We start from the raw sequence: 24,791 nt of genomic DNA, 5'->3' as shown, positions 1-24,791 counted from the left end.
AAGAAGAAAGGTAGTGAAAGAGACAAAAGGAGAGACGTTCTTTGGAATGAGAAAGGACAAGTTCTGTTCTGAAATTTCGGGAATAGTATCCGTGTTCTTGCAGAGAATGCTGAATTTTTGATACAGGAGTGAAAAGCTGGGGTGTCATACCCCATTTCCCTAATCCCTGTGGTTGTCTAAAAGAACAGGAAATGCTCATCTGCAAGGCAAAGGCTATAATACAGAGGCAGGTGAAGGATGCTGTGCAAGGTTTGGATAAGTTACCAAAGGGAGTAGAAAGAGAAATGCTTCAGGGCCATGGAAGAGGAATTCCTAGTAAAGCTGAAGGTATCATTTGATGTTGAGGAGCATAAACTTACTGTCACAACAATATAGTGGCTTTGAGATTTTCTCAGAAGTTTTCAGCATTCTGATGCTCATGTAACAGATTTGGGTAGTTGATTATATTGACTCTAGGTTGAAATTTTGTAGAAGAGAGGCAATGGAGGGGCATCTGGGTGGCTCAGTTGGTTAAACGTCTGACTTCAGGTCTTAATCTCATGGTTTGTTAGTTCAAGCCTCACATCTGCATTGTCAGTGCAGAGCCTGCTTTTGGGATTCTCTCTCTCTCTTTCTCTGCCCACCCCTGCTTGCTCACTGGCTTGCACTCTCTCAAAATTAATAAATAAACTTTATAAAAAAAATCAATTGAAGGGTGAGTGAAGCTGTCAACAGAGACATTGAGATGATGCAGCATGGGGTCTCGTTTTGAGAAGTTGTAGCAGGTGAGCCAGAGTCAAAGGATTTTGATAGGAACATGATACATTTCAGTTAAAATTACAAAGGGGGAGTCTTGGGTCCAAGATGTGGCTCTGGGATATGCTGTTGAAAATTGAGTGTAAAACTCAATAGCTTAAGTTATAGCTTACATCTTCTCACAGGCACTGATTGGTGAATTTTCAAGAATAATGCAAGCTAGTTATGTAGCATAGCCATTTTTTGAAACCAGAAGTATTGAGAATATTAACATCATGGACATTGGCAAATACTAAACATGAAGGCATTTTTCATTTGAAGAGATGATTTAGCAGCATATCATTGAGTGTAAAGGTTGCTCGCAGTCAAGAAGATTAAAGAAGTTTATTGGATGAAACATCCCCATGGCTATTGAAAACACCATGGGTAGATCAAGGGTTAGAAAGGAAGAAAACTCTGAGTTTGGGCTCAGTATCTCAACTTGACAGGAGAGTCTTTAGAAAACTTATTTAGTGAGTTATTTTAAAGTACACATAACAAATTATTAGTTATATTGGTGTTTATTCAGCTCATTTTTTCCCTGGGTCTCTGATCCAGCCATTGTTGGGCAAAAATAAATAAGCTAGTAAATACTTCTTTGCCATTCCATATGTTCTTTTATTTGTCCACTTGTTCATTTGATATGTATTTATGTGTTCCCTATAGCAGTAGGCACTGTGGCAAGTAGTAAAGGGATTGAATGATAAACGTTGACATCTACTTTCTGAGGTTTATGTTCTAATGGGATAGTCACTTAACCATCTGTAACAATAACCCTAAGTCACTCCCAAAGTGTGATTAGTATCAAAGGAGGCTTTGATATTGAGAGATTGAAGAGGATCAAGTGATTGATACTTTTCAGGGACTGATGAAAGTGTGATAAAAGGACCCGGGCTTTTAGGGATGAGTAATATTTTTCCAATGTCCAAGAAGTAGTTGGGAAGCTACCTTGGGTCTGGGAAGACATTTGAGTAAAGACCAAAGTAAAGATACAAAATAAGTTCAAAGTGTGTGTAAGGTAGCCTGCCTACTAAGTAGGGCAAATAGAATGAAGGATGGTAGAGGGGCGCCTGGGTGGCACAATCAGTTAAGCCTGTGACTTTGGCTCAGGTCTCACTCACGGTTCCTGGGTTTGATCCCCGTGTTGGGCTCTGTGCTGACAGCTGAGAGCCTGGAGCCTGCTTCAGATTCTGTGTCTGCCTCCCTCTCTGCCCCTCCCCTGCTCATGCTCTGTCTCTCTCTTAGAAATAAATAAACATTAAAAAAAATTAAAACAAAAAGAATAAAGGTAGGTAGTATAAGAAGAAACTGTGCTATTGGGTTGACATTAGATTGTTGAGGGCCTTTAAAACCTACGGAGATGTTTGGATGTCATTCTTGAAGCTTAGGGTATAATCTTTGATTTAGAAAGATAACTGACTGTAAGGAAATGTTGCAGAAGGGGGAGAGAGGATATATATCAGACACAGTTCAATTGTAGTAATAGACACCATGTTAGAAACTTTAAGTAGAAAGGGATTTGGCACAGGGAATTAAATGCTTATAATATCATTTGGGACTCAAGACCTTTCTGTAATAATCCTCAAAATATCACTGATATTTGAAACGGATTTTAAGACAAGTGGTGAGTTTTCTTACAGTTGGGGAGGTGAGGAATCAGAAGGCTGCTTCTGTTAATGCAGCAGAATGTCTGAGACCACAAAGCTAGTGACCAGAGACTGGGAAATGAATGTCTCCAGGACTTAGCAGCCCAAGTAAACCAAGAAGCAGGAACTAGGCCTCCATCACTCATCTGCTTTCCAAATGTAGCAGTGCACATGTATCTAATAGGCAGAAACTAAGATAATTGCATAAGCCTAGCTGCAAAGGAGTTTGGGAAATATGATGTTTAGTTTTCCAGTCTCAGAACTACTGGAAGCCACACTGAAAGAAGGTGAAATGAGTAAAACAGTTCTGGTGTTGAATACAGGAGGACTAGATGGAAATTAGTGATAGGGCTGATATGCTAGTCCTGACAAGGCAAAGTAATGGTGCGCTAATGGCTTAGAGAAAATGAAGGTTGTGGCAAAGGAGAAAATGTGTGTGGGAAACATTTTAGAAGTCATTTTTAATGACTTGACAAATGATTAGTTCTGGGGAGAGGTAGATCTAGGTTTTGTGCTTCCTAAACGTTATATAATTTGATGAGATTCTTTTTTAATATTTTTTAAAGTTTATTTATTTATTTTGAGAGAGAAAGAGAGTGCACGAGAGAGATCGAGCTCTCAAGCAGGTGAAGGGCAGAGAGAATGAAAGACAGAACCCCAGGCAGGCTCTGTGCCATCAGTGCAGAGCCTGATGTGGGGCTTGAACTCACAAACTGTGAGATCGTGACCTGAGCTGAGATTAAGAGCCAGAAGTTTAACTGACTGAGCCACTCAGGTGCCCCTGATAAAACTGTTTTTAAGAAAAATACAAATTGTCAATAGAAAACAGAAAATTATTCATTTTTAATGAAAAAAATTAATGCCAATGAATTATAAATTATAACAAACACTACAAATATTATAGAGTCCAGAAAAACAGCATAATATTTTCATTAACTTCCTGATACATCTCTTTAAGAGTTTTTCTAGAGTTTTTAACCGCAGATTCTTTGATCACTTCTTCATATGATAAAAATCCTGAAATACCATTCTTATTGAAAAAAGATAATCCAGTGTTTAGGAGAAAAAAAAAAATATCTGAGGCTCTCAAGGGGAAGGTTGATCATTGGCATGTGTCCAGCACACTCAATTATATTTGGGTGTGCACATATCTTTTTCTGTGATGAGGCTATCTGTGTTTACTAATGGACACCCAACAAAATTAGTTTCCTACCCTCTCATAGATCCTGGGTGATACGGGTACTATCTCTTTGATGATTACCTTTCAGAGGGATAGCTCCCAAGTACTTGAGGAAGACTTCTCTGGGTTGTAAAGCAACCTGGCAAGAGGCTTTGAAACACATTCACATTTCCCAGGGACAGAGGAAGAATTACAGTTAGGTCTTTTAAAGAGAATGCTCAAAAATTAAGACATCAGGGCCTAGAGTCAGGAAAAACCTTTCTAAAGTTTAGTCAAAGTGAGGGAAACATTGAGAGTCTCTAGGTCAGTAAATGTTCCATCTCAGGGCTTTTCAAACTTGCCTGTGAAGGGACTCCTTAAATACTTTTCAGTTGATGACATTTGTTAGTCACTGACACCATCACTGTAGCCCCCAGTGCTGAAGCATCATTAGATTCAAGTTAAATCAACCCCTGCTGCGGGAGTGACATAATAAGAAACAAAGAAAGGGAAAAGAGCAGCTGAGAATGAGGCAGAGGCTTTTACACCCCTTCCTCAGAAGAACATTTCCTTCTACAACTCCCAGGATACCAGGGTGATATGTTTACATTTCTTGTTGATTTTAATGCACTTGTGAGGTAGCGACCGCTGTCCCCTACTCAAAATCTCCCCTGTGCTCATGGGCCAAAACTGGCCCACCAGCTGGTTTTGTTTGCATGGCCCACATGCGAGGGGAGAATGGTTTCCACATTTTAAATGGCTTTTAAATATCAAAAGAATACCATTATTTTGCGACACATGAAAATTATATGAAATTCAAATTTCACTGTCCAAAAAACCAAAATTTTGCTGGAGAACAGCCATGCCCATTTGTTTGTATATTGTTTCTGGGAGCACTGTGCTACAGTGGCAGAGTTTAATAGAAAGCTGAAAAGAGTTACTACCTGGTTCTTTAGAGGCAGTTTCCTGACCCCTGGTCTAGAGTTACTTTTTTTTTTTTAAGTTTATTTATTTTGTGAAAGAGAGAGCATGCACAAGAGAGAGCATGTGTGAGCAGGGGAGGGGCACAGAAAGAGGGAGAGAGAGAATCCCAAGCAGGGTCTATGAGGCCCAGCTGGGGCTCCACCTCATGACCATGAGATCATGGCTCACAGGGAAATCCAGAGTCAGATGCTTAACCACCTGAGCCACCCAGGCACCCCTAGAATTATTCTTATCAACTAATTAAACCTAAGTTTTTGCTAACCGGTAACAGTGAGTATTGTGATTGATTTGGCCCGCTACTAAATACCAGGCATGTGTAGACATTACCTAATGTGAAGAACGGAGTATCATGGAGGCTTCAGATGTTGTGGCATGCCCCTCAGGGGAATCATTTTTTAATCACCCAGTCTTTTGTTACTCCTCAAATTACACCGTGCAGGAAACAGGCCTCCTCAGCTCTTGCAAATGCGGTCTCACTATAGTTAAGTAGAATTATAATAAATACAATTAAATTTCAAGCTGTTCTTCTGTTTAAAGAATCTGTATGAAGATGTAATCAGTAGCACACTTTTAATTTCATATCATCTGATATTGTCTGGGATTTAGCGACAACAAGCCTGGCAGTTTTCTCCACAGTTTTCTGTGTTCCTCGAATGTAAATTTTCCAGCTGGGCACTGAAGACTGAGGTAGGAAGACCACACGTGTGATCTGTGTCAGTCAGAATTCTGTTTGGCTGCATGAAATACAATTTTTTTTTTTTCTCCGTAGATCCCAAGTCCAGAAGTAAGAAAGAATTCAGGATGAGGGTAGCTGCTCAGGATGGTAATTTTTTGAAAGGGTGGGCAGACAGGGCTAAGGTGAGGTATGGGGGCGTCCTGCTCCACCACACCTAACTGCTTGTTTAGATTTTTATCTGAAGGTAACGTGACTGTTTTACCTTCACGTGTCTAGTCTGAGTTTCAGGTGGAAGAAAGGAGAGAGACACAGGGCAGATGGAGAAAAAGCCTGACAAGGAGTTACATAGTTAACACTAATACAACAACAGTGCCTGCCAAGCATTCTTTTAGAATCTTTCCAAATAATAATTCGTGGTAATGTGCTAGCTGGGTCCATCCCCTTTAATAAACTATATATATCTCATTAGCCAAAATCATACTACATGACCATTCCTGCAGGAAAAGAGGTCATGAAGTTAGGTATTTCAGAATGGCCACATTTTAATTACAAAGTTCTAGTAGTAAGGAAGAATGGAAAAGGATATCAAGCACACAACCAGAACAGTCACTACCCGTGTATATAACAGGGCTAGTGACTTGGGCATTAATGTGACTTACTAGGGTCATGTCAGCTGTCTTGATGATTTATACCAATCACAGAGGTCAGATAAAGCATCTTAAGACATGACGTGAGCCCATTAACTTTTACAGTTATTGAATGGTTAACTTTACTGTGTCCTAAACTGATGATGGTAGTGATTCTTAGGGTTTTCTCTTTTGATTGAGAGCTACTGACCCACGTGGTTGGGGGATGAGGGTTAATAAAAGGACAATATAGTTCACCTCTTTCCCTGGGAAAGTCTGAGGGAAAGTGGGAAAGGAAAATCTAAGACCTTTAACTCATCAGCAGTTTTCATAGCTTTACTGGAGTCTTCTCTGCCTAATAAGATGGCAAGCATCTTGAAGGCAAGTTTCGTTTCTTAGGCTCTTTCATTGTCTCCGCAAGGGGTTAACACAGAAAATAATATCAAGTTTGATTGTCTGACATATGAACCAGATAAAGGTAGTTTATTCAGAAAATGGGAGTTTCAACTTAGGAACAGTTCATCAACTTCTGTTAATAGCTCACTTCATCAAAATCAGTGACTTCAAAGAATGAGTTATAACCCCATAAATCTACCTTTTATGTGAAAGTGTTAGGAAGTTTCTACTTCGGCCAGTGTCTTCCAATGTAGTTTGTTATTTACAGAATACTCATGTAGGCAGAGACCTTTGCTCTTGCTCCCACTCTCTTATTTCTTTTTATTTTTGATTAAAATCTGAGACTCAGAATGGGGGATCGTCTACCTATAAACTTTGTGTGACTTTGATGTTTTTATTTTATCTAATTTATTTACTTTATTTAATCAACATAACTTCATCTTTAGACTTATAAGCAAACTCATTATTTTCAGATCCTATGAAGAGGTCAGTCTAACACTGAGATAGCCTCAGAGGGAAGTATTAGTTTTTTGTGTGTGTATTGTTTTGTTTTGTTTTTTTGCTTAATGTTTTATATATATGTTTTTTTTTAAACACTAAATCATAAACATACTGGAAAGGTAATCAGTACTTTCAGATTATGAAGTCTATACTTGTTACTAAAGAGAAAGTGCTTTTTGAAATTGTTCTTGATGAGAACAATAGCTATTCCCGCTTCCACAGGTAGGAGAAATTTCAAAATAATAATAATTTATTTCTGAGGAGGTACAGTGGTGTGTGGGGTGGTTGATGTTTTATCTTGCTGACTCATATTGTTGTGAATTAGTACAGTGGTGATTCAGTTCTCTGGACTCTTTCCCCCGAAAGCAACTTTTTGGATACTTTCTTATTCATCACAGAGAGTCTATGTGGCTTATTGGCAAGAGATTGGTTTTGTTGTGAAAGATATCTGCATTTGAATCACTGTTTTGTCACATACTAGCTCTATCACCTTAGATAAATTTTTTATATCTTTGAACCTTCCTTTCTGTAAAATGAGGAAAATAACTCCTAGAGTTGTTTTGAGGGTTACTTTTAGAATGACCATTTATTTCTGTTCTCCTATTTTGTTTTTGCTCTGTACAGAGGGAAAAATTCATAAAACTATTGGACCAGTTGCATAACTCTTTAAGGATTGACCTGTCAAAGTATAGGGTATGTACAAAATTATTTTCCTGAAGGTAAGATACCATGTTTGGCTGAGATGCTTTCTTGTCATATTATAAAAAATCATCCACTGTGTAATGGAAAAGTAAAAATACTGATCTTGGGATCTCAGGTTCTATCACACTGCAAAAGTCCAGTCAGTAAGCAAGCAGATGTCCCTCGTTCAGACCTTGCCCCACACAAGCCTATACTAATAATGTGTGTGTGTGTGTGTGTGTGTGTGTGTGTGTGTGTGTGTTTAATTTTACAATTATTTAAATAACTTTCAGACTGAGAGTCAATCAGCTAAGTCTTGAGGTAAACATGTGGCATAGACCTCATCTTGAAAGTTCACCGCTTGTTGCTGAGATATCCTGCTGATAGTTCCTCAGCTTTTAAGATTCTTACTTGGACTCACTGCTTAATTCACTCTTTCTAGATCCCTGTAATATGCTTTTTGAAGTTGTCCAAAGTTTTTGTCAACTATTCTATGCTTCACCTCCAGGTGAAACATACAAATACATACACACACAAATGTATTCATGGATTTTTGGGTGTAAATATATATATTATTTTAATTATAAAGATCTTAGATACAAAATATTCAGTTATAAATTATATTTCTAGAAAAAAATCTGTAGCAATAACTCTTGCATTCTTTATTTAATAATTTATTCTAAACATCATACCTGCAAATATGTGTATCTCCTACATTCATGTTTTAGTTCGTTATTGATGGATCTCTTAATTCTATATTTCTGGAAATTATACCACATTTTGTCAAATTCAACCTTCCTGTTGGAACTGGGGCCAACACTGTTAGAAGATAACTGCTATTAACTAGGCAATGAAAAAAAGATAATTGGGGGCAAAGAGGCCTTGAGGCCACATTATTTGTCATCATTTTGACACTTTAACTCTGCTGAAGTTCATGAATATCTAAAGGTTACGTGTGGTTTTTCAGGTCACTTTTTAAAAAGCCAATCTGAAAGCATGGTAAACGAGAAATTCCTCAATGCTACAATGTTAAAATCTTATATCAAACATTTTCATGATCACACCTTTCCTTTACTTCAAAGTTCTGAACTTCTTTATTTTTATATGACGTTTTCACCGAACATCACTAGCAAACTTTTTGTTGAAATCCACAGTACTTGAGGGAGAGACTTGGCAGTGCAGTCTTACTCTTTTTTTTTTTTTTTTTTTTTTTTAACTTTTAAAAGTTTCTTTGTGACTAAAAGTAAATGTAGCATATGTAAAAGTTCCCAAGGGTATTTTTGGAAAAAATTACTCATCTTGAGAAAGTTATTAAAAATATTTCCCAATTGGGGCGCCTGGGTGGCGCAGTCGGTTGGGCGTCCGACTTCAGCCAGGTCACGATCTCGCGGTCCGTGAGTTCGAGCCCCGCGTCAGGCTCTGGGCTGATGGCTCAGAGCCTGGAGCCTGTTTCCGATTCTGTGTCTCCCTCTCTCTCTGCCCCTCCCCCGTTCATGCTCTGTCTCTCTCTGTCCCAGAGATAAATAAACGTTGAAAAAAAAAAAAATTAAAAAAAAAAATATTTCCAACTACATGCTGTCCACTCCACTTTTAGTAGCAAAATTATTATAGCAACAAAGATGAATAATAACGTTGCATGAATTGTATAATTATATATACATAATATATAATAAAAATTATATTTTTATTGCAATGTGGAAATAGAAGCATATGGCTTTGTAAGACTAGCAGTATTTCTATATTGTTTACTTTTTGTAATATTTTATGATAAAATATTTTGGGAATACTCTAGGGATATTTTTATAATTTTACACAGTTCATTTCCCATTTCCTTTACCAGAAAGCTAGTTTTAATTTGTTTTCCCACTCTGAAAATTTACCCATTTTCTGTTTATTAATTAACCAGGAAAACTTCCCAGCCAGCAATGCTGAACGACTGCAAGACCTGAAATCAACTGTTGACCTACTAACAAGTATCACCTTCTTCAGGATGAAGGTACCTCATCTTACCTGTCACCATCTTGTTGTGACATACCACATGTATTCCCTGCTAAAGTCTGGCTTTTACTCCTCTCTTGGCCAGTGCGGTCCAACCCTTGCAGTTACGCCATGATGCCTTTTCCTTTGCTAAGTGAATCCTCCAGTATGAGGTCTGTTGAAAAAGAATTATCCTAGACACCTAAAATACTCTGATACATTCGGCTTAAATTTAGTTTTAAATTAAATCCATCTTAAATACGGCTCTTACTAAAAAAGAAATCTCTAAGAATGCTAAATGGAAATGAGTTACTTCTTACTTTAGTTTTAACTCCCATGGCTTGCTAACCTTTTCATCCCAACAGAGTAGCTGATTCTTTTAAGTTTGCCCCAATTGTGACAACTTCCATTTTCAGCCCTGGAAATGTCTACATAGGGATATATTTGATTGTTGAATCCTTTTGTATAGTTAACTATCTGCAAAACTATGCAGGCATTTCTTTTTAGGTAGATCACTGCTTTAACATCAAGTTCTTTGCACTCATAATTTGGCTATCAAGACTATTCATGTCAAGTGTTTCCTAAAACTATTTGTCAGGCTATGGGCTAAAAAATGTTGCTCTCTGAAAGAGTTTTATGATGTTTATTCAGAAAATTCATCTACAGAAAAAAAAAACAAAACAATTTTCAGTTGCTCATGATTGTTTTCACTAGAAGCACTAAAAATGGTACTATATGAGAGACAGAAAACAAAACCATGCCATATCAGCAGTCATTTAGAGTTTTTCAAGTCCAAAGAAAATTCATTTGGCTTCAAATCACAGTGTAATTGGGTGACTGGGATAAATAGAATTTATATCCATTCTTATCCTCTGGCAGCAGCTGTTGGAACAGTGTATAGGGAAGGATAGTGAGCTTCCAACCAGGCTCATGAGGAAAAGTTACTTTATTGACAGGCGATGGCTGCCATTAACACTGAGGCAGGGGGGCCATGGGAGTGAGGGTAGGGGGTGCCGGCACAAGTGCTACATATCTGCCATTTCTCAGTCACCAGCCTTGATGTGTTTAGAAACAAAATCGCAAACTTCCAGCACCTCCTCCTCCATCCTCACCACCAGCCGATGACCTTGCTTCACACTGCACTGAAAAAAATGGGAGCAAAGGCTGGAGAGCTTCCTCAAGCTCAGACCACATGCTCCTCCCACCCACCCCATCTATCTACTCACCTGCATCTGTGTCCATAGACTCTTCCTTCCTTTATTACTATTGATTAGCTGTCTCTTCTCCTAGAAAAGGCCATCTCTTCCAGCTGTGCAATTGATTTCATGCCCTTCTGAACACTAAAGCCTTGGTGCTGCAGTGGCTCCTGCTCTCCTCAAAGATGGACTCCACTTTCTTCTCCATCTACAACACCCGAACTCCCCCTGTCCTTTAATACCAAAACACCCTAGAATCAGCCTCATTATGTTTTCTTGCCCATCTCTATTCTTTCAGTATCTTTTGAACAAATTTCCTCCTCCCATTTTCTTTTTTTCTCATTACACGCAGTCAAATTCATTCCTCTGGTGTACAGATCTATTCTTTTTGACAAACATGTAGTTGTATCACCACCACGGCAATTAACCAATGAAACGGTCCCATGATCCTCCAGAATTCCCTCGGGCTGCTTTTTAATACTCACTGCCTCTCCCACCCCTTGGCAACTACCTATCCATTGCTGTTTCCTTATAGGCTTACCTTTTCCAGAATATCCTGTGAATGAAATAATACGCTATATAGCATGACACATTGGCTGTTCATCCATCTTGTTGAGTGTTATCAACAGTTCATTCCTTTTTATTGAGTAGCCATTCTTGGTTATGCAGGTAGCCATTCTGAGTAGCCATTTACTGAGTAGCCATTCTTGGTTATGCATGTACTACAGGCATTTGGGTTGTTTCCAGTTTGGGTTGTTAATAAAACTGTTAAAAAAAATATTTATGTAGAAATTATTAGTCTAAACATAAGCTTTCACTTTCCTTGGAGTGAGGTTCCTGGGTTTGCCTTCTTAGCAGCTATGTTTGAGAATCCTAATTGCGCTATATCTTGTGGTAAAGCTCTTGGTATTTTCCGTGGTTTTAAATATTACTATTTTGTTAGCCATTCTAATAGGAGTGAAACTATCATATTACATCTTAATTTTATTTATTATTGATAATGTTGGTCATCATTTCTTGGGCTGATTTGTTATCTGAATTTTTCTTTTAGGAACAATCTGTTGAAATATTTGCCCATTTTTTATTAGTTTGTTTTGTTTTGTTTTAGTATCAAGAGTTCTTTGGGACCCTTGGCGGGCTCAGTTGGAAGAGTATGTGGCTGTTGATTTCGGGGTCATGAGCTCCAGCTCCAATTTAGGCAAAGAGATTACTAAAAATAAATTTTAAAAACTTAGGGAAAAAAAAAGAGTTCTTTATATAGTCTAGATACAAGTCTTTTGTCAGGTGCTTTATTTGCTAGGAGTTTCTCCCTGTCTGTACTTTTTTCTTTTCATTCTCTAACAGTACCTTTTGTACAGCAAAAGGGTTTAATTTGGATGAAGTCTACTTTAGCAATTTTTGATTTATAGATAGTCTCTGGGCTAAAGCAAGGTCACAAAGAGATTTTCCTGTTTCTTCCAAAAGTTTTATTTTATCTTGTATGTTTAGTCCTGTGTTTTATTTTGAAAGTTTTTTTTGTTGTTGTTGTTTTTAATGTTATGAGGTATGGGTCAAAGATAACTTTTTTTTTTTTTTTTGCATACTACATGTTCAATCATTCTAACACCATTATCCAGGGTTAATTTTTGGACTTCTTCTCTTTTGTATCCATACTCATCTAGTCCTGTTCCTTTGAATTATTATTTAAGCTAATAATTTCTAAATTTGTATCTCTAGCCCCAGGCTTCTCCATGAGTCCAGACTCATACGCAAATGTCTACTTCCATGCGTAACAACCTTCTCAATCTTAACCTGCCTGAAACCGAGCTCTTCATCACCTGCGTACAGCTTTATTTGTCTAGTTAACCTACCTTCATTGTATCAGTTATCATGCTAGAACCATGGGGTCCTAACTCCTCTCTTTCTCTCACACCAATTATCCAATCATTGAGCAGATCCTGTTAGCTCTTCCTTCCCAAATTAAACAGCTCCTAGCTTAACACCGTAGTCCAAGCACTATATTGACTAAATTACTATAGTGTTCTCATCCCTGGTCTTTCTACATTTTCCATAGCCTGCTTTAAAGCAGCCTAAGGGAGCCGTTTGTTTGTTTGTTTGTTTGTTTGTTGTGTTCATTCATTCATTCTTTTTTCTTAAGCCATTTAAATGACAGTTGAGTTACATCACTTTGCCCTTCTGCTGAAAGAGTCTGATTCCTTCCCACCTTACTCAAAGTTAAGGTTCTTAAAATAGTCTGTATATAGATTTTTCCCCTGGCTCCATCCTTTTACTTCTCTGAATTCACCTAGTGTTGCGTCCTCTTTGTTAGTTCTATTCTGCTGAAACGTTTTCTATCTCCTCTGCTTTATTTTACTTTTCAATGTGCACCATCATGGAATATATTTTACTGATTTCTTTTATTATCTGCTAGAATTTAGCTCCATGAGGAAAGGGATTTTTCTTCCTTTGTTCACTGGGGTATCCTATTGTCGTGCACACAGTAGGTGATAAATGTTGAATGATTGAAAAGAATGAATGGGTGAATAATGTTGTGATTGGTCCTTTACGTGTTTCTATTTGAATATTTACAACTATGATCATTTTCACTGCATCGTCATATGAGAAAATTAAACATTTACACTAAAATGGTTTTAAAAGGTTTTAAAATAAACCTTTTTTCCTGAATGTAGAAATATCAACTAAAAACATTTATTGAAGATTATTTGAGTTGTTGATACTGAATTACAATGTTATATTTTTTGACTTTAAGAAAATGATTTGTCTCTCAGGTTCTGGAGCTGCAAAGTCCCCCAAAGGCCAGCATGGTGGTGAAGGACTGTGTTAGGGCGTGCCTGGATTCTACATACAAGTATATTTTTGACAATTGCCATGAACTCTATTCCCAACTACTTGATCCGGTAAGAAAAGATGTATGTCTCCTTTGTTTCTAATGTCTGTTTCTATATGTTTAGAATGACACTAAATGAGAATATATGTTCAATTACTTTCACATTAACTGTGGGTTTTGAGAATTCTTAATCTTTTCTTCACATATGAACATCACTTTCATTTACATGAAATAATTCACTCCTTAAAACAACCTTATGTAATAAAGGTAGATACTATGTTTTAGGCTTTTCAGATGACGAATCAGTTTCACAACAATTAAGTGATTTGCTCAAGGTCACGCAGTGGTCAAGTGGCAGATTTGGGACTAGAATTTAGGATTCCAACTCACCCCTTATGTTCTTCCTCTAACATATAACTTCCTCCCTTATCACTTTACCTAATAAAAGTGATAGATGGGGAAACATATAACAGGACGGTAAAATCATGCTATATGTAAATTAACTATTAAGGAATATTTCAAAAATACAAAAGAAAATATAGAAAGCAAACCAAACATATATACACTTACCACCTAGATGACCAAATGTTAACATTTAATAATATTTGCTCTGTTCTTTATTGTCTAAAGGCATTAAATGAATATTACACCTGCAGAAAGCAGCATTTCCCTTTGTGTTTTTTCCAAAGTGAATTCTCCTCCCTTTCTCTTCCTTCAGAGATAAACACTAATAGTAGACAGTTTGAGCATATTTTCATATATGCTCAATGAACACTTCAGTTTTATTATCTGTGAATTAGCTATTGGTCCTCTGTTGATTTTTCTGTGGGCTTATCTTTTACTTATTAATTTGTAAAAAAAAATTCTAAGATATATTCTGGATACTAATCCTTTGTTGGTTATGTGATTTAATATATATTACTTCCCTCTTTGTACATGATGTATCTTTATGTTGTGTTGAAGTTTTCCTCATACTAGGCATCATGCATACTATGATTTATGCATTGCTATCACTTCTATAAAACTGGTGTTTGGAGATGACTTTTTAATATGTATCTACTGTCCACTTTCCTGAAGAAAGTAAGCACTCCACTAGATACTGGAAATTGTGCAATCACTCTGGACCTTCTTGGTTACTTGAGTGGAGCAAATTCTAGATAATTATATTGAATAAAAAAAGTGGGACTCTTTCATTTTAGGTTTCAGGCTGAGCTTCTTATAGTATTAAAACTTTCTGGTGTCCTTAGCCTAGTAGGAGAAAAAAATTAAAGCTGGAGTTTGTCATTGTATAAGAAAATAATGTATAACCACATAATTGTTCATAACTTTATTATTCCTGCTAGAAGTGTTCTAGTTTAAAAACTTAGTTCTCTGGGATTTTTAAAGATTAAATTGTCTCTCACTATGTTCTTCCATTGGGTGCCTTTCTCATAGCTTCTCTTTGTCTATTTTCTACCATCTTCCTCCCATAAGGCCCTTCAATACTTTTACATTTTCAACTTCATTGTATTTATTTTAACTAAAAGGTAAAATTGAAACTTTTTGTTACCCCAGGTATGTTATCCACACATAACTTCATAATCAATTTACCAAACCTCCCCAGCTTCAATTTTTTATTCCTTGAAACTTCATACACACTGTCCCCTCTCATGATCCCTAAATTCTATTCTTTTCATGAATTGTCCATCCTCTTTCATATCCATGCATTTCTGTATCCTGTTCTATTTGTCTATGTTTGTCCCCTCTTTCCTGCCTTCATCAAAATTGAACTTAAATATGACATGCTATTCTACTAATTTATACCCAGTGGATGAACCATATCACCAAAATGTCTTATTTAGTGTCTTTCTACTTACTATATTACTAATAATAATAATTCACAAATAGCATAAACAGTTTTATTTTCCTAAGAGATATAGAGATATGGGCAGTTGCCATAAAGCAAACATGCTCCTAACAAATAGTAAATGAAGTGTCACCTCAAGATGAATCTAACATGGCTTAATATTTGCTAACCTGGCTTTAAAAACAAAGACATTTACATAGTTTGCCAACTGTCTAGTTCTTCTTTTTGGTGAAGAGATCTATATAGATAAAATTTATAAGAAATCTTATCAATGTAGAGAAGTAGAAAATTTGGAGCTATGTTTTCCATCAAAGAAAAAGACTTTTCCATAAGCATTGTTATCATTTGAAATTCTAAAGGAAGTACCTATTGGATCTGAGTAATTTAGGAAAATAATATTCTCTAGAGCCCTTCTGAAGCCATCTTGGAAAAGTTTTAATGATTAAGGTTTATCTCCCCTTAGTTGATTGCAATGGTCTTCTCCCGTGAGCTTAAGACCTTATTTTCTCATACCACACATCTAAATTGTCCTAAAATTCTGATGACTTTATCTTCAAAACTAAATACCTTATCTTCACAGTATTTCCAGAATCTGACCACTTTTTTTTTTAATGTTTATTTACTTTTTGAGAGAGACAGAAAAAGAGCTTGAGCAGGGGAGGGACAGAGAGAGAGAGACAGGCAGACAGACACAGAATGTGAAGCAGGCTCCAGGCTCTGCACTGTCAGCACAGAGCCAGATGGGGGGCTCGAACCCATGAACCATGAGATCATGACATGAGCTGAAGTTGGACACTTAACTGAGCCACACAGGAACCCTGAATCTGACCACTTTTTACCAGCTCCATCCTTCCATCCTGATCTGAGCCACCATCATTGCTCATTTGCATTACTATATAATTTCCTAATAGAGAACAGTGGTTGCATCCTACCATCCTCTATTCTCAATAAAACAGTAAGAATGATTGTTTTAAAAAATAAATCAGACCATGCCCTTCTGTTGCACAGAATGTTACAAAGTCCCTTCATTTCAGTCTAATTTGAAGTCCTTAAAATTGCCTATAAGACATAGGATCTGGCTCATATTACACCTTCCACCCCACTTAATCTGTCCTGCGCACATACCATTGTGTAAGTGGAGAGTCAAATAAGGGTTTACCCACAAGAACAGTGTTGAACCCCCTGATACTTACGTGAGTGCATTGATCATAGTAGGTGCTCAGAAAAGCATTTGAGTGAATTGAATAAGTGAATAAACAATATTTTTTCTCAAACCAAATGATGATAATTTATAGGTATATTTGGCCTGCTATAAACAGGAGCGAAAGGAGTGCTCTATTCTGTGGTAGACACTCAAGTGCTTGCCTAAAGCCTCTAGGAGTTGTACTGGGTCATGCCACAGGGTCCTGAATGATGAGATAGGGGAGAAATTGATGAACACTACATCCAGTCCCAACACTTAAAAATACCTTGCAGTATTCTCCAGCCCTCTCTTCTGTTTTGCAGTAACCTTGATATACACCCATTCTAAATGGTATAGCTATCAGGTGGAGGAGGGCTATCCAGCCAGCTTCAGACTTTGGATATTTAATAAATAATCATTTACTACATTAACTCATTGAGATTTGGAGATTTGTTACCACAGCATAACTTGGCTTATTTTGACTAACATACCTTCATATCAGATTCCATCCTGCCACCCAAACTATTTAAAATACATCTGTATTTATGTGAGTCCTATCTATAACTCTATACTCCCCATTCACTTATGGGATTAAGTCTAAACACTGCCGTTATCCAAAGGCCCTCCAAGATCTAAGCTCTATCTTTCCTTATTTTAACCTCATTTCTACTTTGCATTCTGTGATTCAACACACTAAAGTCCATGATGACTTTGTCTGCATTTTTTTTCCTGTTTGGAGTTGTTTTACCTCCCCAAACCCCCTTCATGACTAACTCTAGTTCATCTGGCCATTTCTTCAGAAAGCTTTTAGGATCTCTCCTACCTATATTAGGTATTCCTGCTCTCTGCTCTTATAATACCATGACATGTTATCACCAGTGCACTTATTATGCTGAATTTATTAAGCACAGAATAATGTAATACCTGTTTGGCCTGTCTTTCCCATTAGACTGCAATGTAGCCCCAGTGTTCAATGCTGTGCCTGACAAAGAGTAGGGTTGATAAGGTAATCAATTAGTAAAAAACACATTTTATAAAAGCAGCACTATGATACTTAGCTATTTATAGTCTCTTTCAATGACTCCACTTCTAAGTATGTGGTCAAGAACATGGTCTCTGATGTCAGAACCCTTGAGTTCAAATCCTGGCATTCCTGCTTATTATTTTTGTAATCTTGGATGCACTACTGAGTCTCTTCATGTCTTAGTTTCTTCATCAAGACCTATTTTTTAATATTCACGCTACTTGTCTTTTATCTGAGTTCTCTTTAGATGAAGTGATGCCTGAAACCAAAAACCAAGAATTTCAGGGTTGTTAGACACAGTATAATTCTGATTATTTAAATGTGGAAGCATACTTTCTCTCTCCAAAGGGGTTTTAAAGAATCATGTAAAAATAGTGATTGGAATAAAAATGGAAAGTAGATTTAAGAGAAAAATCAAAGTAACTGTAGTTAGAACAACAAAATAGAGTGTATTTTCTAAAGGCTGGCTGCACACTCAGAGAACAGCATTCACCTTGGCTGAATCACCAAGTTCTATGTTTGTCCTTCAATTTAGCATAACTAAGAACTCAATTGTTGTAGTGTGGACATAGGTGATTGATCTCTTGCATAAAGACACATGAGATAATCTAGAAACTAGGCCAATGTTCTAATTATATTTCTTTAATAATTAGTAATGAGTTTAAGAAACTTCTCATAAGTTTTTTAACTATTTGAGTAACGATTTTTATAAATTACCTGTTTGTATCTTGTGCCTATTTTTAAAAACAGAGTTTTTGTATTTTTCTTGTCTATATTATGGCGTTTCTGGGTCCTTTTGACACTGCAGAGATTTTTCACAATCTGTAATCTTTATTTATCTTTGTCACAGTGTGCGCTAAGAAATTCTCAGCTTTGATATAATCAAATTGATGTTTTCTGTTTAAATTTGAGATTTGGAGTTTTTTAAAGAGTCTGTTCTACCCATCCCACAAAAAGAAGGCCTCCTTATGTCAACTTTAATAAAATGGATATTTTCTAGCTTGGTAATAATCATTGTTAATTACGATCATCCAATTCCCCTTGCTGTTGTTCCATGCTCCTAAGGCAGTCTTCAGATTATAGGTTGGCTTTTTATATAGATGCCCTTCTAGGAAAGGATAGGCCAAAAATTGTCAAGTCTGTTTGAAATGTTTGTATTTTTTTTCTAAAAACTATAATTTCTTCCCTGAAGTGAGCTTACATTTATACTTGTGCCTAACATATCTAGGAATGAATATCTACCTACCCAACCATGTACCCACCCAACCACCTACCTACCTCTATATGGAAAATCACATGCGGATTGTCTCCAACTCACAATGGTTGTGTGTACAATTTCTTGACTTTATGATGGTGTGAAAGTGAAAGGCATTCAGTGGAAGCCAAACTTGAGGTTTTGAATTTTGATCTCTTCTTGAAGTAACAATATATATTATGATCCTCTCTCATCGATGCTAGGGAGTGGCTGTGAGCCACAGCTCCTTCCCCCACACGACCACAAGGGTAAACAACTGATTCAACCATTCTGTACCCCTACAGCCGTTCTGTTTTCCACTTTCAGTACACTATTCAACAAATTTCATGAGACATTCAATACTTTAGTATAAAATAAGCTTTGTGTTAGGTGATTTTGCCTAAATGTAAGATTTTTAAGTATTCTGAGCACATTTAAGGTAGGCTAGGCTATCCTGAAATGTGTGGTTGGTTAAGTGTATTAAGGCATTTTTGATTTATAATATTTTAATTTATGGTGGATTCTCTGGGACATAACCCCATCATAAATTGAAGAAAACATGTATATATGCTTTGGGCTTCTTTGTTTCCCTCCCAATTCCAGTTATTCTGCCTCTTGCTTCTGAGGAAATCTCTGTTATGAATTTGGCATTAGCTTTCTGATTCCTCGTTGTGTATATTTATTATACATGCCTGTTATCTATTTGTAGTACCATGTATATCTCCATCAATCTCTTATATACTACATTGTATAAATATGCCATACCATGGTGTGGTTACATATGTTAGTTCCAGAACCAGGCAGCCTAAGTGTTGTTTGGTAGGGATTCTGCAATTTTTAAAGCTCATTACTTTTTAGAGAACTATCTATGCTGATACATTTAGGAACAGCTTATTGATTTTTTTTTTTTACAGCTACCTGTCACATAAATGTACCACAATATACATATCAATTTTAACATTTCAGTTTTACCAATAATACTGTAATGAAATTTTGTGGTGAAAATTACATTTGCAACTTCCAGTCTGTGGTCTTTTTATGTTTATATATTTTGAGAGGGTGGGGAGGGGCAGAGAGAGAGTGAGAATCTGTGCTGACAGCACAGTCTCATGTGGGACTCAAATTCATGAACCATGAGATCATGACTTGACATGTAATCACAAGTTGAATACTTAACCGAATGAGCCACCCAGGCATCCCATCCAGTCTTTGGTCTTAAAGAACAAAAGCATGCCCTCCTTTCCTCTATTTTTCCAATTCTACTAGAAATAATGTAAGCTTGTACAATGTGGTCAAAAGTACTCTTTTTTTCACATGTTTAAATGTCTTTTTACTTGTCTGATTCCCATAGTACACACTGAGTTTAATGAGAACAAAAAGTCTGTCTTATTTATTATTGAATTTACAGTACATAATACCATGCATCACATAGAGTAGCAAAAATCAACAAATACTTGCTTACTTAATGGAACTTCTATGCAGAAACATCTGTTTGTATGCAACCTGTGATAAGTATCCTGCTATTTATTTAAAAATGTTGATCGAGAGATCTTCTGAAAACCTTCTGGGAAAGAAAATACCTTCCAAGAATACTTCAATTTGGCAACTTAAATGAACTTAAAGCTATAAGATTTCAAAAAGTCTACCCTTGAGCTGTAGGTATGTGCTTCTTTAGTTATTTTAGCGAAAGAAGTATCTTTAGTTACTTTTCTTTAGTTTTGTTCTTTTGCTTTTATTTTTGTCCTAGGTAATTCTAAATAATTCAGTAATAAAAGGGTCCTTAAAAATAAAATATGACTTTGAAATTTACAAATAGAAAAATTCGAATTCTTTAACTTTTTATTTGAGATGCTACTTAAACAGTAATCATTAAGGAACTGGCTTGAAAGCATTCCTGACTTCTCCTAAGGTTTTTTGTTTTTTGTTTTTTTGTTTTTTGTTTTTTTTTCTTTAAGCAATGGGCTTTCTTATACAACTGGTAGCTTTAGTATAGGGAATGATGTCCATTGTGCACTTATAGTGCCTTTCCAGTACCTCATGTAATTATTGTCTTAGCACTAGATCTAAGGAAATACCCATTTAAAAATTAATTTTCTTTTAAAGTTTGTTGCAAAATGTGTAGAAGAAAGTTATGAATATGAAATTTCTTCTTAAATATCAGTTTCATAAGCAATATATAAATTGTTATGAAAAAGAATTGCTCAAAATAAATGGTATAATGACATATTTTCTGTATTGATGAGAAACATGAAAATCCAAAGCATAATACATTATGAGATCATTGTTTTCCTCAATGTGTATTTCAATTTTTCTAAGAAAGTAAAATACGTTAAGCTGAAATAAATTCTAAAATCACAAAAGTATGCCGTGTTAGTGAAACTAGTATCATCTTGATTTTAAAATGGATTAGGAGAGTGCATGCAAAGAAAGTGATAAACTCATTATGTTTAATAAACACTGATGAACAATTTCAAAATAAAATATCAAATGGCATATTTAAAATATAACCAGATCAATAAATTTGATCTCAGGAATACAAGGGTGGTTCAGCATTGAAAACCTATGAATATATTTTATTGTAATACTTAACTAAAAATATCATACGTTTATTCAATATAAGTAGAAAGAGCGATGTGATGAAATTTGATGACTCTTTATGATTAAAAATAAACTCAGAACATTAGGATGGAACACATCTCTTTTTTTTTTTTTATTTGGTTAAGGCTATGTTAGAAAACCTATACCTAATATTGAAGCTTAACAGATGAAGTCTGGGTGGATTTATTTAAGAAATATAGATAATTGTCCTATTAACACTGCTCTATAACATAATATTTGAAGAAGCAAGAGAATAAATATTAGAAAGAAAAAGAAGAAAACTTTAATTGATGGATGATATGACCATATACATATAAAAAGTAACAGGATCTACCTGAGATATTGGTTCAAATAAGAATAAATCTCAAAAAATATAGAATTTTTTACATGAGAAGTTGTGCACACGTTACTAGGGAAAGGAGAAATAGTTTAGTATGCTGTGTTAAGAAAATCATATGGAGTCTCATCATATGAAGATGGGGAAAAAGGAGTAGACTCTTGCCTAACACCATATACAATGTGAACTCAAAAGGATGAAAGAGATGAGTCTAAGTGGTAAAAATTATGGTAGTATAGGAGAATACCTTTCTAGTGCAGTATAAGAAAGGCTTCATAAAACTCAAAGCACAAATTTTAGTCATTCTTTCATTCATTAATTCATGTATAATTAACATACAATGTTATATGAGTTTCAGGTATACATCTTAATGATTCAACAATTCTGTGCATTACTCAGTGTTCAAAACAATAAGTGGAGTCATCATCTGCCACAATAAAACATTATTAAAATACTATTGACTATATTCCCCAAACTACGCTTTTTATTTCTATGACCTATTTTATAACTGGAGGTTTGTACTTCTTAATACTCTTTATTTCGTGCACCTCCCTCCCCCACATCTTCTCTGGCAACCACCATTTTGTTCTCTGTATTTGAGTCTGTCTGTTTGTTTTGATATATTTAGATTTGACATACAAATAAAAACATGTGCTATTTGTCTTTCTCTGACTTAGTGTACTCAGCATAACACTCTCTAGGAACATCCTTGTTGTCAAAAATGGCAAAATATCATTTTTTTTATGTCTACTATTCCACTGAATATATGTACCACATCTTCTGTATCCATTCATTTATCATTGGTCACTTGGGTTGCTTTCATGTCTTTCCTATTGTAAATAATGCTGCAAACACCAAGGGGGTACATATATCATTTCAAATTAGTATTTTTATTTGGGGGGGTAAATATGCAGTAGTGGAATTACTGATCATATATCTATTTTTAATTTTTCGAGGAACCTTCATATTGTTTTCCACAGTAGTTGTACTAATTTAAATTCCTACAAATGCACACGGGTTCCCTTTTCTCCACATCCTCACCAATAATTGTTATGTCTTCTCCCTTTGATTCTAGACATTGTCACTGGTGTGAGATATGAGGTGATACCTCACTGTACTTTTGATTTGGATTTCCCTGATGATCAGTGATATTGAGCATCTTTTCATGTGTCTGTGGGACATCTGTCTTTTTTGGAGAAGTATCTGTTGCTGGTGTTAAGTTGATAAATTCTTAATATATTTTGGATACTAACCCTTTATCAGATATCATTTGAAAATATCTCCTCCCATTTAGTAGGTTGTGTTCTAGTTTTGTTGATGGTTTCCTTCTCTGTGCAGAATATTTTTTTGGTCTAGTTCCAATAGTTTATTTTTGCTTTTGTTTCCTTTACCTCAGGGGACATATCTAGAGAATGTTGCTAAAGCTTATCAGAGACATAACTGCCTGTGTACTCTTCTAAAATTTTTATGGCTTTGGGAGTCACATTTAGGGCTTTATCTATTTGGAGGTTGTTTTTGTTGTTGTTGTTGTTGTTTTTGGTATGGTGTAAAAAAGCGTTTCAGACATTTCATTCTCTTGCATGTAGCACCATTTGTTGAAGAGACTGTCTTTTCCCCATTGTGTATTTTTGCCTCCTTTTCATAAATTAATTGGCCATGTAATCAGAGTTTTCTTTCTGGGCTTTCAGTCCTGTTATATTGATCTATGTGACTGTGTTTATGCCAATATCATACTGTTTTAATTACTACAGCTTTGTAGTATATTCTGAATTCTGGGATTCTAATACCTCTAGCTTTGTTTTTTTCTTTTTCAAGATTGTTTTGGCTATCCAAGGTCTTTTGTGGTTTCATACAAATTTTAGGATTATTTGTGCTAGTTCTGTGAAAAATGCTATTGGTATTTTGGTAGGAGTTGCATTAAATCTGTAGTTAGCTCTGGGTACAATAGAAATTTTAACACTCTTTCTGTTCCATTGCTTTATGTGTCTGTTTTTGTGACAGTACCATACTATCTTGATGATTACAGCTTTGTAACACATCTGCTACTTTTGAATGGAATGTTCAGTGTATATCTGTTAGGTTTATCTGGTCTCATATGTCGCTCAAAGCCATTTTTTCCTTGTTGATTTTGTGTCTGGATGATCTATCTATTGAAGTAAATTGGGTGTTAAAGTCTATTATTATGATAATATTACTGTCACTTTTCCCTTTAGTATTGCCTTGTTTTGGTCTCCTATGTTTGGTACACGGATATTTACAATTGTTATATCCTCTTGTTGGATTGATTCCTCTTGTTGATTGATTTATGCCCTTCTTTGTCTCTTGCTACAGTCTTTGTTTTATTTTATTTTATTTTTTTTTTCAACGTTTATTTATTTTTGGGACAGAGAGAGACAGAGCATGAATGGGGGAGGGGCAGAGAGAGAGGGAGACACAGAATCGGAAACAGGCTCCAGGCTCTGAGCCATCAGCCCAGAGCCTGACGCGGGGCTCGAACACAGGGACTGCGAGATCGTGACCTGGCTGAAGTCGGAGGCTTAACCGACTGCGCCACCCAGGCGCCCCCAGTCTTTGTTTTAAAGTCTGTTTTGTGTGATAAAAGTATGCAACCCCAGGCTTTCCGCCCCCACCCACTTCCATTTTCAGTATATATTTTTTTCTCATCCCTTCACATTAAGTCTGTGTGGGGCTTGGGTCCGAAATGAATGTATTATAGGCAAGATATAAATTGTTGTTGTGTTGTTGTTTGGTTTTTGCTTGTTTGTTTTTTTTAATCCATTAGTCATTGTTTATCTTTTGGTTGAAGCATTTAGTCCATTTGTATTTAAAGCAACTATTGATATGTACTAAGTGCCATTTTGTCATTAATTTTCTAATTGTTTTTGTAGTTCTCCTTCTCTCCTCCCTTGTGATTTGATGGCTTTTTTTTTTTAGTAATATGCTTGGACTCCTTTCTCTTTCTCTCTCTCTTTCTTTTTTTTTTTTTTTTTTTTTTTTTTTTTTTTTTTGGTATGGTACGTTTTTGATTTGCAGTTACCATTAGGCTCATATATAACATCTTATGTGTGTAGTAGTCTATATTAAGCTGATGGTTGCTTAGAGGCCCCTGTGTGGCTCATTTGGTTA

The 24,791-nt window shown here is 35.9% G+C and overlaps 1 protein-coding gene across 6 annotated transcripts in view; it reads left to right on the top strand.

Moving 5' to 3' along the window:
- UNC13C (unc-13 homolog C) overlaps positions 1 to 24,791 on the top strand; it is a 611,894-nt gene that overhangs the window by 335,093 nt on the left and 252,010 nt on the right. For all 6 annotated transcript variants that reach the window (XM_045449689.1, XM_045449688.1, XM_045449693.1 and 3 more), the window contains 3 exons: positions 7,387 to 7,455; positions 9,350 to 9,439; positions 13,385 to 13,513. In XM_045449689.1, coding sequence (XP_045305645.1) covers positions 7,387 to 7,455; positions 9,350 to 9,439; positions 13,385 to 13,513 — 288 coding nt within the window. The remainder of the gene's footprint in view (positions 1 to 7,386; positions 7,456 to 9,349; positions 9,440 to 13,384; positions 13,514 to 24,791) is intronic.

Source organism: Leopardus geoffroyi, chromosome B3 (assembly GCF_018350155.1).
Source record: "Leopardus geoffroyi isolate Oge1 chromosome B3, O.geoffroyi_Oge1_pat1.0, whole genome shotgun sequence".
NCBI lineage: Eukaryota > Metazoa > Chordata > Mammalia > Carnivora > Felidae > Leopardus > Leopardus geoffroyi.
This window is presented reverse-complemented; position numbering and strand designations above follow the sequence as displayed.